This window comes from Bombus huntii, chromosome 14, assembly GCF_024542735.1.
Source record: "Bombus huntii isolate Logan2020A chromosome 14, iyBomHunt1.1, whole genome shotgun sequence".
NCBI lineage: Eukaryota > Metazoa > Arthropoda > Insecta > Hymenoptera > Apidae > Bombus > Bombus huntii.
The window spans coordinates 6,287,508-6,304,359 of record NC_066251.1 but is presented as its reverse complement, the minus strand read 5'-3'; the positions used below and the strand labels follow the sequence as shown (position 1 = coordinate 6,304,359).

Below are 16,852 nucleotides of genomic sequence, written 5' to 3'. Positions count from 1 at the left end.
CTTAAACGTTAATGTCATGCAAGGTACGTGACTCCAATCGAACATTTACAATTTAACTGATCGCCAACTAGTTGAGAGGTCGCAACAGATTTCTATTTTTGTTTTCCAAATTTTTTGTCGATTGATTTTCTGATAATTGATCGTTCTGTTGATTGTATTAGAATCTTACGAAAGAAAGAGTGGAACTTATCCCAAAATTTAATGAAGTGGGGTATTATATCTTTTATAACTAAAATTATATCAAGCAAAAGGCATTTTCAATAAAAATTGATTTATTGTTATGTACATGTATACTATTTCTTTGCTTGAATATCTTCTCTTAGATGTGTACCATCACAGAATGGCCGATTTGATGTTTGTTTGCAATTACACAGCCAATAATCTTTGGTTTCTTCAACTGTAAAACGTATAGGCTTCTGCTTGATTTGAAGAAATTGATTCCTATGCATGCCATCGCAGAATGGTTGTGTATTACTTTTACCACATAAGCACCATACATATATTTTACCAGCTATGCACTTATATTTAAAAGGTTTATTATCGTATATAGCACCATTAATAGTTTGGTGATTTGCACTATAGACCTCTTTCAATGGGTTTCTAGGAATTTTCATATCATATTCCACTTTTTTACAATAATATCTAACCTGAAATATAGTTAGCATTCATATATTAGGAAGAAGAAGACAGCTTGAAATTGTATTAACACATTAATAACCTCGATTCAACAACTTCTCCTTTTTGTTCTCGATATAATTTAATAATTTATTTTATTGTAAGGGATGGTAATTCTAAAATAGGTTAAGAAGTTAGGCTATTATAACTATAAACAAATAAAAATATAAAAACTATATTACGATATTTGAAATTTCATTGCAATTTCATTCACTTTTAACTTACATTTTGGTATTTCAAAATATTTGAATGAACAAAAAATGAAATTTTCTTTAAAGATAAATGCATAATTAAAACGTGATATTCGATACACTGTAGTTCTGTCTTTGTCAATTCTCATAGATGTCAGTGCAATCTGCTCGTATTCGGCTAGAGGCCTCTGCAATAGTCGTTTGCGCATGGCAGTTGTGCGTTGCGTCAGAGTGAGAACAGTTCAAATTGAGGTGGAAAATTGCACCAGAGAAGAGAGAGAAATTGATAGAGTTGTATTTTGTATCTGTAAGAGGACTAATTCTGAATAGATTTAGTATAGTAAGTACTAATTAATCAGCTTGATCATTAATTTCCTTTTCACTTCTACCATGCGGTACTTATAAGCATGAGCCTGCTTCATAACGGTCAATTTACGATCAAAGAGGTTCTGTCATAATAGACAAGGAACGTAATAGTATATGTAGATATAGTAATATATTTTTCGCTCCAAGTCATAGAATATCAAGTATTTAATTATTGTATTTTATATTATTTCATGATTATATATTATATTCTAATATGAAAACATGCCGACTTTTAACTTTTACCTGAAACAGTTTCGGATATAATTAATAGTGTTTTGTCGACCATTCATAAATTCCTGTTACGATTTTACAATCGTCGCCACGAAACTGATCGGTCCCGTATTTCGTTTAAGATAATAGAAGTAGTTGAATTAATTATAACGCTGAGGTAACAGTTTATAATGTACTCTTTATTTCGACAATAACTGTAGACAAGATGATTACGCTCGTTGCGTATATACAGCGTGGTTGGTAACTGGTGATACAGGCAGAAAGGGGGTGATTCTACGCGAAAAAAGAAGTCGAAAATATAGAATAAAAATTTTTCGTTTGAGGCCTTGTTTCCGAGAAAATCGACTTTGAATTTTCACTCGGTACGCGTGCGATACGTTATAACGGATCTCACTGTAGATCGTTGTCTCGATGGAAAAATTAAAAAAAAAAAAAAATTTTTATTCTATATTTTCGACTTCTTGTATATATAGACATTGTATATATAGATATGTCGACGACTTGTATATATAGTATACAAGTTATTATGTTATATTATACAATTTTAGACAAAGTATTATATTTTCTAATGCAATATGGTTTATAAATAAATAGTATATTTTAACATAGTTTCAAGTAAAACAAACTTTATTTTTATTTGTATTGTATTATTTATGTATAATATTTAGTTATGTATATAAGTTATTACATAATATTATAGACCTTTAAAGGTATTATACCTTCTAATACTATTACGTCCCGCGACCCAACCACATGTTCTCGTCCATGCTTTGGTCAGGGTGGTCGGTAGTTGTGCAAACATACTTGCTCGAACGCGCAATAATCCCAAGGAACCGTTAATTGCCGTCATAAGATTTAGCACTTTTTCCTTTACTGTCCAGGCCCTTAATTGCCACAATACATCTCTCAAGTTGAGACACTGCTTTGGGTTATTGCTCATTACGGTAAAACATGGGATAAGCGGGTTTCTCAATGTACGATACTGGAAGTCCACTTCCACCAGCGAGCGACCGTTGGTAAGGAACGGCCAGCACCCGTTACTAGTTTTCCTCCTCGACGTCATCGTCGCCGATCGTCACTTACTATTAACTCTTCGGTCAGAACACATTTTAACTTGCTATCCATTCTTCGGTGAAAACACTCCGACATATATCACAAGCAACATTCGTAGACACTTGTAGTATTCAAAAGTTGCTGGAAATAATGATATTATAATCGTTAACTCAGTGTTAACATCATTCAAACCATCTCTATTATCTTAATCGAAATAGGGGGTCGATTTGTGGTGTCGATTATCGTATCGAGACGAGAACTTATGACTCTCGTTGTTGCGTTATACTGCGAACGCGTCTCCTTGCTAATTACGGTCAAACAAATACAATAGTTTGTAAGCAATATATTATATTACATTGTAAAATTAAATTTAATATAAATTGTTACATATTTCTCCAATTTTATTGAATAAATTAATATTTTAAAGGCGATTCAACTGTTTTATCAATCACCTCTAATTCTATCGTTTACATTTTAGATGTAAATAAATACTGAAACTGTAAATAAACGAATCAAAAACGTAAATAAACATTAAAAATGTAAATAAACAAGTCAATGTTTGCAAAATAAAGCGAAAATTTCAGAAAACCGGGAAAAATTTCCAAAAACTTTTGTAAATAAATATTGGAGACGTAAATAAACAAAGCGTAACCAAAATAAAGGAAAAATGTTAACATTTAAAACTTCTCAGAATGGTGACGTTACTTCTAAGAATTTTTGCGAATTCTGGAATAGGACGTCTTTTTCATAGATTTTTCGCGATTCCGAGAATATGACGTAATTTCCAAGAATATCTCGAATAAACAAGTGATTTAATTGTGAGCTGGCTGATTTTTCCACTTTCCCGTTTCAGAACTTCGTTTTAAAGTCTCTCAACTTGTTCTTATCGTCTTTTACGTTCTTCTTTCTCGTTATAAGATTGGGATTTCTAATGTCGCTGGCTATGCGAATGATTATTAAATTGAATGAATAAACAGTTGATTAACTTGAATTAAACGTTTCTTCAAAGCTTTTAATTAATGTACAAGTTACACAAATTATATAAATTCTGAAATTCGACTATTCGTATTAGGATAACTTAATTAAATGACGTTGCGCGTTTTATAATGTTCTGATAGATCAATGATTTATACAATTCTAGCTAAAAATAACTGATACATGTGAAAATACAATATTTGTATACCTATCTGTCCTTGTCGCACACTAATGCGTTCCTTGTTTTTCATACGGAAACAGTCTGTCCTTGTTGCATAGTAATGCGTTCCTTGTCTACGACTACCCAAGTGCTGCCATCTATCGAATCTGGTTAAAAACACGAAAAAGTAACAGGAATATAGAACGTGCAAGGAGGTATCGCAAGAGATACTAGACAAGGACCGCACTACTGTGTGACAAGGATAAATACATATCTTGTGTTGGACGAAGAGGGCGGTAGTGTGCGATCAGGATAGAGACGTACCCTGCGATAGACACAGAGAGCAACACGGTATGACAAGGAAAGACAATATATGCATTCGACATATATTGGACAAAGAGGATGATATTGTGCGAGCAGGATAGAGATGTACCCTGTGTTAGACAGAGAGGGCGCCACTGTGTGACAAGGACAGATATATGCGCACTGTGCAGGTGTTAGAGAAAGAGGGCGACAGTGTACGACAAGGACAGCAATAGCGATTAGTTCCAGTTCGTTCTATCTTTTCCAAAAAAAGCCTAATTGGAAGCATTAATTTCTGCTGTTTCGCCATTTTAATTACTTCTCCGTTTCACTGTTTTGTTTACTCCATTTAAGTGAATCCGCAATTGTCTTTTTATATAGCATTTGAACTTCAAAACGCGTATACAAAGTTCAAATTCTTAACAAACCTACTGACCGTACATATGTATATGAATTAAATTAGGCTTGCCTAATATGAATCTATAAATTAGATAATAATTTTTATAAATAAAATTTAGGCAATAATTCTGAGAAACTACGCTTATATTTTTTTTAGTATTGTTTTTAATTTTCGCTTTTCGGTTTACATCATATTTATATTTAATATTCCAAGCTCTTATCTTACTAATTACTTAACTCAAAACATTTTATCATTAGCTTACGTTCTGTTATAGTATGCTATCTTATCTATACATTTAACTTATCTATATCTGTATAATGGAATGTACTTACAATTACACTTCTATAATTAATCATTTTTAGAATGATCGTACAATTAGGCATCGTACAATGCACGATTTGCATAATATATCTTATAAACGTATAACTTTATATGCAGATATAAAGGAATTTTATATACATATCAATTTACAAATTAATCTTACAGACACGAAATACAGTGACTATAAAAGGTACTTACGCATACCCTTAGTTCCCAGTAGAACTATTGTTTTTAATCAGATTCTCAATTTCATGTTTATAGTATCAAATAGTATCAAATTGTTACAGTAATATGGAAGTATCACTGAATGATATGACGTGATATGAAAATTGATATACTTAGATCTAATTAATTAGCCTGTAAATGCTACAATAAATACTTTTTATAGCTAGCATATGTACACTTATGTATATCAGACATACACAACCCTAAATGCATTAAGAACAATCTCTACCGTCCTTTAAATCTTTTTAACTAATCCCTTGTCTTATAACATCATGAGAGATTATCGCCTGATATATTTTGCATCGTTTCAAACATTAGAAACGCCAATTAGAGTCGTCACATGTTTTGATGTATAAACATACGCAAAGAAGAAGAAAAAAGAAAATAAATACAAATTTTGTCACTGACTATGGCACGGGCTGTAGTGAATTAATCCTTCGATTTAATTGACATGTTTTACGTGACTTAATCGACGTGTGAAGTATAAGTAGCTCATCGTCACTTGCTTTGTATGTACAGTATATTATAAAGTATTTTTCGATTTGTACACATTTGTGGGAAATGTTAAGTTTAAAAAATACACAAATCGTGCATAATACACAAAGATATATAAAATATTTACAATACACTTTTTAAATTATACATGTAAAGATATGAATCTGTATAAATATCCGTGGCTCTATAAATAATTATTGTCATTATGTTTATATACGATATGTAGCATATTAATATGACGAGTCATACTCGTTATTCGAAGCCAAATGGTTAGTTCATAAGAAAAAGGTTTAGTCAAAGTTTTAATCAACTATGTTACATCTCTTACGACAATGATACTTTTCGAAATACAACGCGCATGCCAAACAATTCCACTTGGCAACCGCTTATCCACGAAACGTCGTCTTGCTGACAGCTTGGTGACATTTGCTAAAGAGGAGGTTGCTGTCAGGTTATCGAACTCTTTCTCATTTTTTTCTCATTTTTTTCATGGATAGCAGTTTTATCGCTGGAAAAGACGGGAGATTCGAGCTTTTGTTTTAGAAAGTAAGTAGCTTTTTTAAGCTTTGAATCGGAGCTCGTTGCTCCCGGGCGTGCCCGGATCTTTAAGGGATCAACTTTTCACTGGATCGCTGGAGGATGCATCCGATTCCTTGTTCCATTTCAACACTGCCTCTCAGACAGAGATAGGAATCTGCAATTTATTCATTTCTATAGAACATGCTGTTACGTTTATAACATTATAACAGACTGTACAAAGCAAAATCAGATTACATATTTACTTTGATGCCTTAACGTTATATCTCCTGTTGGGAACTTGTTGCCTTGGCAAGAATTCTATACATAGAAGGATATAAACATTGTCTTAGAAGACAGAAATTGTTATATAGGATTATATTCTTTTATATAGTTGCTTTTTTGGAAGAATTATTATACACAGTGTTATAGTGATCAATTCCCATGTCTGGTATGTGATATTTTGAAGGTTTTAGATATGAGAAGATTTAAGCAGTCCATGAAAAGACACTTTGATGAATAGAATGCGTTCCTTTATTCCTCGTGATAAACTTGTCTTTTTTAAATGTACACTTCCTTCGTCGATGCTCTCAGAGGAATTTTAGCAGAAATTTCGAAACTCATGAGTATCTGAAAAATTGACAAAAGTATTAATATATTAAATATATTATACAATATTTGCATTATTTAATTTGAGTTTTTAAATTGCGTGTAATGACTGAAGTATCCTTATCAATTATCGATTAATAATTCACCATCAAATCAATTATAATTCCTTACCAATTAAGTTTGCTCTCAAGTGTATCTCGAGAATCTTCAGCTTTAGCGTAGTTCGATAATAGAAGATTATTTTGCATTTCAACTTGCATTTTCGATACATCCGTGAAATTGTCATTGTCGATTCATTTATGTTCTATGTTATTCCTGCACCTGTTCAAGCGAAATAATCAATACAATGTTTCTTTCACCAATCCCATATTCTTTCATATTAATTAAATCAACGATAAAATTGCAACACCGAGTTCTCTTTCTTCTCAAATGAATAGAACAAAATTCGCAATAGAAATTTCTTAAGAAACAGACAAAAATAAAACGTAGATCGACGAAACAGTGAAAATAAAAAACAGGAAAATTGCACTAGGAAGAGGCGAATGATTTAATTCTACTAATTAAAAAAGCTCCTCGATAATCTTGTTCTTTGGTAGATTCTTCAGTGTTTCAATTCTTCTTGAGACATTTGAGAAGAGGAAAGTTTTATGCAAACGCGAGCCATCTCTGTTGGTGCTTGCCTTTGACCGTTGCGATCAGATGAAAAGCGGAGTTTTTTCTACAGCGACGCAGGTGAACGGCCGGCCAGGTGAAAAGCTGACAGTTTGAATAAAGCACGCTGAGCTGAATTACGGGAGACATGACCGATCCAACGTCGACATCTTCTAGACGGCGCCAGATCAGCCAGAAGACCCGAAGGAAATCAGCGTCCACCAGGAAGTCTCAGAAAGGCTTCTTCAGGTAAGAGCGCCCCTGTGAAATGATAAACACTTTACAGCTTTATATTTGGAGAATTTTTAAATCTTCATACAGGGTGTCTTGCACAGAAGATTTAATAATGCATCGAATATTGTATGTGAAAGTACTTTTGAATTAATTTATTAACAAATAAATGTATTGGTAACGTTTGTGCAATTTTATGCTTTATACACACATAATTGAAAAAATGGAACGTGATTAAAAATTTATTTTATCTACTGTATGACGTAGCGAGTACATTATTTTAGATATTTTGCTTATTATGTGCATTCTATGCGTGTTCGCGCCTTAAATAAAAATCGGCGGTATAGTTATTATGCAGAGTGATCTTTTAAATTAGGATCATTGAAATCTGTAATTTTTAGATCACAGAATTATTTTACCAAGGGCCATGAACACTTGGGAGAAGCTAGAAATGTCCTGGAGGAGCAATCTCCATTCGTCTATCCTCCTTGTTCGCTCATGTTCTCTTATTTTCAATATTGGAAGGCGAAAAAACGTACCACAGATAAAGAACGAAGAATGGATGTCTTCAAAGCCAAAGACTCGCACGATCTTCTACGGAGACTTCGTGTAAGGAATTACAATTTTGATGTGTGATCTTAATACGTGCGGACTATACAGGGTACTATACTCTTACAATTATTGAATTCGGCAATTTGTTTAAAAAAATGTCCACTTACTTATATTGCGAATATTTGCTATTTTGCGATAAACGATATACCAATCAGAGACTTAATTATTACACCATACATTCCTATCAATGTACATTGCAGAATATATTAAAAGGTATTAATCGTTCGTACTCAATATTTGCGAGAGTATAAATATTTCTATGATTTGTTGTAGAATTCAATCTAAATGTTTACTATGGTTAGGAAGAAAAATACTCTAAAGTATAGAAATTTATAAAATTAATAATAAGTTTAAAATTAGAAAATTTAAAATGGCAAGTAAATTTAATCAATTTTTTATGAAGATTTTTAAGCCTGTGAACGTTTAATTACTGATTGAACTTTGATTATTCGATTTCAGAGAAATTTCCTTACTTGATACGAGTTGTACGATTATGTTGCAAGGTGGACGTGGACATCGAGGCTCTAGAGGCGAAGAAACACAAAGATTTGGAAGAGGCTATAGCCATGACCGACGTAGATCCGCAGTATTTCTCGGAATTGGGTGGAGGGCTGGTCAGAGAAAAATTTTCTGTGCGCAACTATGTGGAAGACACTCGTGAGATTTTAAAGGTTCGGTTGCTAGCTGGACAAGAAATGGATGATTGTATTCGTATAGACCAACAGTTCGTCGAGGAGCAGAAACGACTCGATGAGATCAAGGTCTGTCTTTGTAAATCTAAAACCATAAATTTGTTATTAATATATAACAAGAAAAAAAGATAATAGGTACCAAAATAATGTTTCTACGATAAATCTCATATTGATACGTACCAAATTCTTGTATTAGAATGTCCAGAATATTACAAATAGGATATGCATTGTTAATTTATTTTTTCCAGAAATTTAAAGAATGATGACTTATTTCCTGACAATAAAACAATTGTTTTCCTCTTTATTCTTACTTATTTCCTTAGCTAGAATATAAAGTCTCTAAACATAGCGCTAAATTATAGACAGATATATATTTTATATATTATAATCTCGTTTCCTCAATTCAATCAACATTGAAAGATTAAATAGGAAAAATTGCAAATTCCTCCCAACATCTCATTCTTCGTTTAAATTTCTAATAATTATTTTTTCATCCAAATCTCTAGTATCTATTCCTCATCAATACTATATGCTTCATCTATCCTACCAGCGACGATATCGTCGATACGTGAGCGGTTTCGAGGAGTTCCTTTCGAAGGATCACGAGGAGAGCATGAAGATTCTACAGTTGGCTGAAAACGAGATAAAGAAGACTAGGCAGATCACAGACACGAGGAACAAGCTTTCCGCAGAGTACGGTAAGGTCAGACTGGACGTGTATCATTGGGAGGAGAGCTGGAGGACAGTGAAGATGTGTCAAAGATTCCTCTATCAGGTATCTCCGCTCGCTTGGCGGGCGGAACACGACTGGATTCATCGCACTGATTCTGGAGAAAGCATCCTTCACAGAGCTGATGATTTATTCGGTCGATACAGAATGGTCGACGAAGTTGCTTCGCTTGACGTTCTCATAGGTAATTCGTGTTGTTCTACATTTGCATGTTTTCTTTACCTTGGAGAAGATTCTATGTTAGAAGATATTTCGTTAATGTCTTGCATGGAGGTTTTATTAATTATTTCATACCTTTAAACTTACCTTTTCCTCTTCGAGATTTATTTTTCGTTCATCGTTGCGAAAGGAGTCTTGGAATAATCTTCAAGAACGTTTCTCAGCTTTGACTAGATCGCGGACGTTTGTACAATTGTAGACAATCCTAAACGACAATATGGAAAAATGCGACAGAATATGCAAAGATGTGTAAAATATCCCAATCGTTAATTGCAATTTTGTAGTGAGAAGGATTTAGTAGTAATATTTAACAAACAATATAATATTTAGCGGACAAATCGTTAGTTAGAATATTTGCATTCTTCGCATCGAAGTGCTGAAAATTATTGCTTCGTATTTTTAGACTTGTTCGAGCAAGACATTAACAAGGCAGGTCCGACAAATATATACTTCGAAGACCCATTTGAACTGATCTACGTGTTCAGAGCGATAGAAACGCAAAATCTGAACGCGTTGATTCACTTGGAGTCTCTGGCAAAGCCGATGTCTGAATTGATGGTGACGATTCAGTCCGCTGAAGAACAGATCCAGGCAGAAGTTACGGAAATAACCAACACAATCAACGAGCTACGAGTAAGAATTCGATTAATCAACTCGTTAAAGGCCAATCGATAGTTTATCATACTGTTGTAAACTTACAAACATTTCTTCTTCTTTAGAATCTTTAGAGTTCTCCTTCATATAGCCACATCGTACGAAAATATAACGCAAGTTAATTGAAAAGAATCGCGTCAATGAAACGTTGGCTTTTAATGGGTTGAGAATTATAAATACAAAATACAAAATACCAGAAATAAAGAAAATAAAATAATTACAAGTGAATCAATTTTAAGAATCATAGCACGCAATACTTACGATGATAAATTCAGGATACCATTCGCAAACTCGAAGCTAGAGCCGCGGAATTGGAAAGTTACGCGAACGAGCTTCTAGAAACGGTGTTCCGCGATTCCGTTTGTTCCGAGGAAGTGCTCCGTCTTCAAGTATTCGTCGAGGACACGTATGAAAGCTGCGTGGCGCCGAACGATGCGAACCTGGACAGTTTCTCCATGATGAAATGGATCGAGAAGACGCACGAGGAGTTGAATTTGAAGCTGGATACTCTACCACCGGAAGTGGTCCAAGCTTGCGAGAAGGAAGGCTTCAAGCAGGAGCTGAGGGCTATGAAGGAGACAGAGGAAGCTGCCAAAAAGGTCAGATAACTCAGAATTATAATTCTCCATTCCCCGCTTTCTGAATGCATCATGGTATAAACTACGGATGTTTATGCATTTATGGAGATAATGCACAAAAGAACTCGTGGAAAGTTTTAAAAGGAAAGACATATTTGCGAGAAACTCAAAGTTACAAAAATGCATTTATGGGAAATTTAAAAGGGCAAAGATGCGCTTATGTGATATTTAAGGGCGCAAGGATGCATTTATGAGAAACCTAAAGTTGCGAAGACGCGTTCATGGAAAATTTAAAAGGGCAGAAATACACTCGTTGGAAGTCTGAACGTGCGAAGATGTATCTGTGGGAAGCTTAAAAGTGCGATTATTCGCTTATAGGAAATTTAAGCGTACAAAACGTATACAGGGTGGTTGGTAACTGGTGGTACAAGCGGAAAGGGGGTGATTCTACGCGAAAAAAGAAGTCGAAAATATACAATAAACATTTTTCGTTTGAGGCTTTGTTTTCGAGAAAATCCACTTTGAATTTTCGCTCGGTACGCGTGCGGTACGTTATAACGGATCTCACTGTAGATCGTTGTCTCGATGGAAAAATTTAAAAACAATTTTTATTCTATATTTTCGACTTCTTTTTTCGCGTAGAATCACCCCCTTTCCGCTTGTACCACCAGTTACCAACCACCCTGTATATAAAATTGTACAAATTACTTAAAGTATAAAACTGGTTATTAGTACTGAATAGGTGCTTAAATCTCGCTTCTTTAGTTTATTTTATTATCTTTATTTATTTATTTTAGTCCGTGCCTTTCGGCCTTGGACGACTTCCAGATTACATTTCTTACATTGTCTTTGCACTTCTTTAGTTATATCTCTAAAAATCTACGTAAATATCCGCAGCCCGCTTATGGTAGAGGTAATTGAAATATACTTTGATGGTTTCGCGCGTTTAAAATGTCAAATGTGAACTTGTCTGTTATAGTTTGAGCTTATGCAGCGATTGCTGGCATCTCTGCAACGCGCTATAGAGCCGCCTCCGATAAAAAGGCGGCCTGCAATGCGGCGATCGACTCCAAAAACTCAAAGGTTGAAATCGATACCACCCCCGCCGAAGCCAACCGAGCAGGAGATGCAATATTTGATCTTTTTCACCAACTATTGCAAACAGGAGGACTTCACCGCCTATCGCGATCAATTTCCGGACGACTTTGACCTGACGTTCCAGGATAAATGTTCGGAATCGATCAAAAGTGCGGGATCCGAGAATGACAGGGAAGAAGAAGATAACAGTCAACGAGATTCGAAGAGTCAAGGAGAATCGAAAGAGACTCTACAAGATTTTAATATCGCTGAGAATGTCGACTGATCGAACAACTTTACAAATTAACGTATTATAGAATATTAAGAAATATGCGAACGTTTCTTGTACTATCGCGTTTAAACTTACAGCTTGCTGCTAAAATACAGAACGATACGTATCGTACGCAGGAAACGCGTGACGCTGATTTTTATCATGTAAAAGTAACTTTATAGATTAAATATTATGAAAGCAATTCATCAGGGAGAAGATTAAATCTTGTTACTTGATATTTGATCGAGTTTTTATATTTTTTGTACAATCTCAGATTCCACTCTAGTGCGAGTAAAAAAAGAATTCTTCTTTACTTTTTGGTCAAGATTGTAGCGAAGTTCACAGGAACCATCTCTGTTCGCTTTTACATATTGAAGTTTCAAACTTGCTTCCGCTCGATCGATCATTTTTGCCATTTCAATTCGTAGAACTGTTCCAAAGTAAAAACATAATCGTTTGTCATTATCAAAGCTGTGATACTTTAAAACTCTCTAATGAAATCGCGGAGTAAAACGTGGCAAACGATCATGGAATAAATTTCGTACTAACCGAACATGATAGCTGCAAAGAAATTATTATACGCGATAGCGCGTCTGTATCCGCGCAATATGCAAATAGGGTAACCATTACGCGGCTACGTATAACGCTTGAAAGGAAGGATAGTTGTTTCTTAATCCTGGTTCACCAGGTTAAAACAGCAATGGAAAGAAGCTACAGCACAGCGAATAACTGAAACAAATTATTGTTTTAGCCAGAGAGTTCACCGCCACTCTCCAATTATTCATAGTGTTCCATGATTTCGATATTACCTTCGCGGACGAGCTGGTGAATAATTCACGAGGCTTTCCGAATCGAAAATCTTCGTCGTCCGATTAAGTAATTGAATTAATCGGGCAACGCAGCAGATGAACAGATGGCTTCCGCGTGTTCCTTCCTTCTTCCTTCCTTTCGCTTCCTCTTTCTTTTAATCGAAACACTTGCACGATTTACGCAGCGCGAAACACCGATCAAACGTTACGCGAAGATTAATTCTGTCTGTGCAATAATCTCTTCTCTATCTTGTTTTTTCATTTTTTATCTTTAACGCAGGAGTTGGCGCGTGCGTTCGCCGCTTTACGGCCGAAAGCCACGCGCTCGAGTCATGGCGTTTTCAATTTTTATGGGAACAGCTGCGCGCTTCCATAGTACACGAACGATCCGTTGGCTCGAAGATGAAAATTTTACGCGATTCTCACGAGAACCCTACGAGAGGATAAACTTGCCAGGGATTTTTCGTACTTGAGCTTCTCCCGCGTGCATTAACATTGCAAATCATTCTTCTTACGTCCCGCTGTTTTGGAGGTTGTGCGAGCAACATGAGCGAGATTTTAATTGCTTCTATGCGTACCTAAATTAATCATTTGTACATTCTATTGATAGAATTTGATGTCTTTGTTGATAAGATTAAGAAGATTGAAGATCACAGATGAAAAATGATAGGTGGTATTTTTTGTCCTCTTAGAAGAGCGATTTAAAGATTCGACATGTTAATCAATTATAGGTACAAGGTATATCTTTTCGTTTAATTCTGCGATTAAATGCGCGTCTCTGTCGCTCTTTTGATCATTGAAAAAATATTAATTACGCAGATTTATATTAATCGAGCGCGGTAAATTAAATTAATATTTTTCGTCTTATACAAAGCAGCAGTGTGGATTTGTCAGCTGTTTTTGAAAGATTTTTATCTTCCAATTTATCAGATTACTCCCAACTTCGATTGTTCCATCTTAAAACATTCCTTTTCAGTGATTAAGTGACGTAAAAGTAGATCAAGAAAAATCGGTATTGTCATATTCGTTTCGTGTAATCTTCAATTAGAATGTATTTTTATTTTCATACGTTTGCAATTAACGAAGGGCATGTATTAAGTAAATTGAAAGTCTGGGAAATCTTTTACTTCCGGATCTCGTTTACGAGAAGAGCGAGTTTGAAAACTTGCTGGGTAACTCGATATGTGCAAATTCAATTTCCTCGAAAACGAAGATACGTTTTTGAACTTGGTTTCCTGGAAGGCAATGTTCTGAACGAACAAATTTAGTTTCCAATTTTTAACTTATATTTGTACGTAGAATCAGCTCTTTTCTTTGCTTGCACGATTGCTAGAACAGCCTGCGTGTTAAAATAATTCTTATCTAAATATTTGGAATATTAAAGAAAAATATTAGAAAAGTTTCGAAGAAAATTGTCAGAAATCGAATGAAACATATGTAATACCCAAGTTCCACGGCCACTTACATTCCTCATATAAATATCACAATTTCAAAGATCATAATCCGAAAGTAGTTTTTGAAACTACTTTGAACGATCAAGAAAATCCATGCTCGAACCTTTATTTTTATATTTCCTAATTTCACTGCGATATGATTGCCAAGTTCTATAGCCACCCAATCCTCGTATAACTATAATTTCAGATTATATTTCGGAGGCTTTGAAACCGCTGCAAACAATTAAGAAAAGCCAGGTTCGGACCATCGCGACTTCAATAATCCCCTCGAAACTCGATCCTCCATTCGTTTCATAAAATTCAAAGCACAGTGAAATCGTTGCTCGCTCTAATTGCACCAAACAGTCGTTCAGTTCATTGAATCACCGCGAAGCAGGGAAGATGGAATAAAATTAAAAGAGAGTCGGAGTAACGGTGTAATTGAAGAGGAGCTGAACTCAGGGAAGGAGAAGCGATTCTGAAATTCTTATGCAATGAAAAAGTAGCGGGTTTCGGATTACTTTCGCGGAGTGGTTGCTTGAAGAATGTTCTCGTAGGTTTCTCCTTTGCATCCCCGTTTCCCAAAGGACTCCGGGCTAAGAACAAGAGGATCCGGATGGGAAAGGGATAGAAAAAGCGCACACGTGTTTAGCCGGCAACGAAAGAAATCGGCGGAAATGGAAAAAGTGGGAGGGGGTCTGCACGTAAAGGAAGTAATTTCTCCAATGGCATGATAAAAGATAGAAAGGAAAACCAAGCAACAAGGATAAAAGATCGTACTGTGTTTCGTCTTCGTTGGACATCGATGAAAATAGATGAAAACGCGTGGTGGTTTGCGTGGAGTAAGCAAGTTGATGTTTGTTATCAATTTGCGAATTAATATTTACCTGTCCTGTTGATTCATCCAGTGCATGTGGCCTACTGTCGCGCAGATGCGAAGGAATTTTGCATTTGACGATTGCATAAGAATTATTTCTATCGTAGAGCGTTTTAATTATCGTGTGATAAATGGGTGCACGCAAAGAAATTATGTACCACATTTTAGATACCTAATTTTCCAGGTACGATCATTCCCTTGCCTGTTACATTATAATTATCCAGGCATCCTGTATATTTCTTTTACAATTTCTTCTCCTAAGGAGAACAATTTCGACAAATAAATTATATTTAATTCTGACAAGAACAAAGAAGATCCTTCTTCGGTAAGATCGTTCCTCTCTTTGTTCTTATGACTTGTATCTTTTAGGCTACACGAGGTCTCTCACATACATAATTTCTATACCACACGTATACCAGCCATATGCAATAAGATACGAGATGATGTTTTATAGCAGGCTATTATGGTGTTCGGTGGGGAAGATTCGCAACGACACGCAATCGATACATACAAGGGTCCGACGAAGTCGCTGTTGGAACGTCTCGGGTAAATGAGAATTTTGGCCCTGACATGTTGTCTGCAGACTGTCATCTCGACGCGAAAGAGCTACAAAGGGAACTGGGAAGGTGAGGGCGACTGTAGCAAGTCGAGTGCCACGTGTCTGCCATCGATTCCACTTGTAGGGTAAAGGTGGCGAGGGTTGGTGGCTAGTTAGGTATCGTTGCAAATGATCCTCGCCATCTCTCTTTCAATTCCTACCAAGTGGTGACACTTGTGCGTGCTCGCGGTAACAACAGTTCGTCGTGCTCGAAAGGGAGAAATTTGCATAGAGCGTCCTCTCTAAAAATAACGAAGACGAAAATCGTACTAGAGATAGCCTATTCAGCATAATATAGCGGAATAACACCGTATACTCTCGGAAGACAGATTAATCAACCGCATTTTCTGTCATTTTCTCACGTGACTCTCCTACGTGACTAATATTCAATTCTTAAAAAGTAAATTTCGATTTGTTCGACCTCTTTAATTCTATTTTGCCATTTCGCGATTCATTACACAGGCGAACCTTATCCGTACAATTCTTATTACGCAATTCGTTTCGTAAATAAAAAAGTGGCAGACCTAGTTAGATAGACCTATTAAATATTCCAAAAATTAGACCTTAAGCGCACGGAGTTTCCAGAGACTAAGAGAAGTCTGGACAATTACACAGAGAAAATCTCACAGGAAAGTGGAAGAAGATTAAGACTAACTCGAAAGAAAACGGATTATTTTTTTCTATCATGGTAAATGCATCAGCTGTGTACGAGGTTTTGGAAGAATGGCCGGCGTTTCAGTGGAAATCGCCGAGGGAAAGGCCGGATTTTGCGTACTTCGAGGAGGCCTTTCGAGATTATCCCCATAGCAACGAGAATTGCTCGATAGCAGACTGGCTAGGGGGCTCTTCAACCAAGTCAGCCCCTCTCTCCTCTTCCTCTTCCTCCTCGTTCCTGTTTAT

General features: G+C 35.6%; 2 protein-coding genes and 3 long non-coding RNA genes across 5 annotated transcripts; 1 reads left to right on the top strand and 4 right to left on the bottom strand.

Moving 5' to 3' along the window:
* Positions 1 to 254: 254 nt before the first annotated feature.
* On the bottom strand, positions 255 to 1,064 carry LOC126873039 (CDGSH iron-sulfur domain-containing protein 3, mitochondrial). Its single transcript, XM_050633497.1, has 2 exons — positions 901 to 1,064; positions 255 to 647 (listed from the first exon to the last, which is right to left on the bottom strand). The coding sequence occupies exons 1-2, from the start codon at positions 961 to 963 to the stop codon at positions 294 to 296; spliced, it is 417 nt and encodes a 138-aa protein (XP_050489454.1). The 5' UTR covers positions 964 to 1,064; the 3' UTR covers positions 255 to 293.
* A 3,435-nt stretch (positions 1,065 to 4,499) lies between these two features.
* Positions 4,500 to 6,840, bottom strand: LOC126873042 (uncharacterized). Its single transcript, XR_007692280.1, has 3 exons — positions 6,692 to 6,840; positions 6,178 to 6,541; positions 4,500 to 6,089 (listed from the first exon to the last, which is right to left on the bottom strand). It is a non-coding gene; the product is annotated as an uncharacterized LOC126873042 (long non-coding RNA).
* A 442-nt stretch (positions 6,841 to 7,282) lies between these two features.
* Positions 7,283 to 12,478, top strand: LOC126873016 (uncharacterized). Its single transcript, XM_050633406.1, has 7 exons — positions 7,283 to 7,420; positions 7,804 to 8,011; positions 8,518 to 8,775; positions 9,257 to 9,620; positions 10,059 to 10,288; positions 10,585 to 10,908; positions 11,867 to 12,478. Exons 1-7 carry the CDS (start codon positions 7,320 to 7,322, stop codon positions 12,248 to 12,250), a joined length of 1,869 nt encoding a protein of 622 aa, XP_050489363.1. The 5' UTR covers positions 7,283 to 7,319; the 3' UTR covers positions 12,251 to 12,478.
* Positions 8,718 to 9,228, bottom strand: LOC126873047 (uncharacterized). Its single transcript, XR_007692285.1, has 2 exons — positions 8,887 to 9,228; positions 8,718 to 8,791 (listed from the first exon to the last, which is right to left on the bottom strand). It is a non-coding gene; the product is annotated as an uncharacterized LOC126873047 (long non-coding RNA).
* On the bottom strand, positions 9,728 to 10,900 carry LOC126873045 (uncharacterized). The gene is made up of 3 exons (XR_007692283.1): positions 10,823 to 10,900; positions 10,571 to 10,749; positions 9,728 to 10,229 (listed from the first exon to the last, which is right to left on the bottom strand). It is a non-coding gene; the product is annotated as an uncharacterized LOC126873045 (long non-coding RNA).
* Positions 12,479 to 16,852: the final 4,374 nt, after the last annotated feature.

Bases quoted from the DNA above. Each gene is read 5' to 3' on its own strand.
- LOC126873039 (XM_050633497.1), bottom strand. From the start codon at position 963: ATGCATTTATCTTTAAAGAAAATTTCATTTTTTGTTCATTCAAATATT. The intron at 648-900 runs GTAAGTTAAAAG...ACTATATTTCAG, and splicing joins ATATTTTGAAATACCAAAAT to GTTAGATATTATTGTAAAAA.
- LOC126873016 (XM_050633406.1), top strand. From the start codon at position 7,320: ATGACCGATCCAACGTCGACATCTTCTAGACGGCGCCAGATCAGCCAG. The intron at 8,012-8,517 runs GTAAGGAATTAC...TTATGTTGCAAG, and splicing joins ATCTTCTACGGAGACTTCGT to GTGGACGTGGACATCGAGGC. The intron at 9,621-10,058 runs GTAATTCGTGTT...TCGTATTTTTAG, and splicing joins TTCGCTTGACGTTCTCATAG to ACTTGTTCGAGCAAGACATT.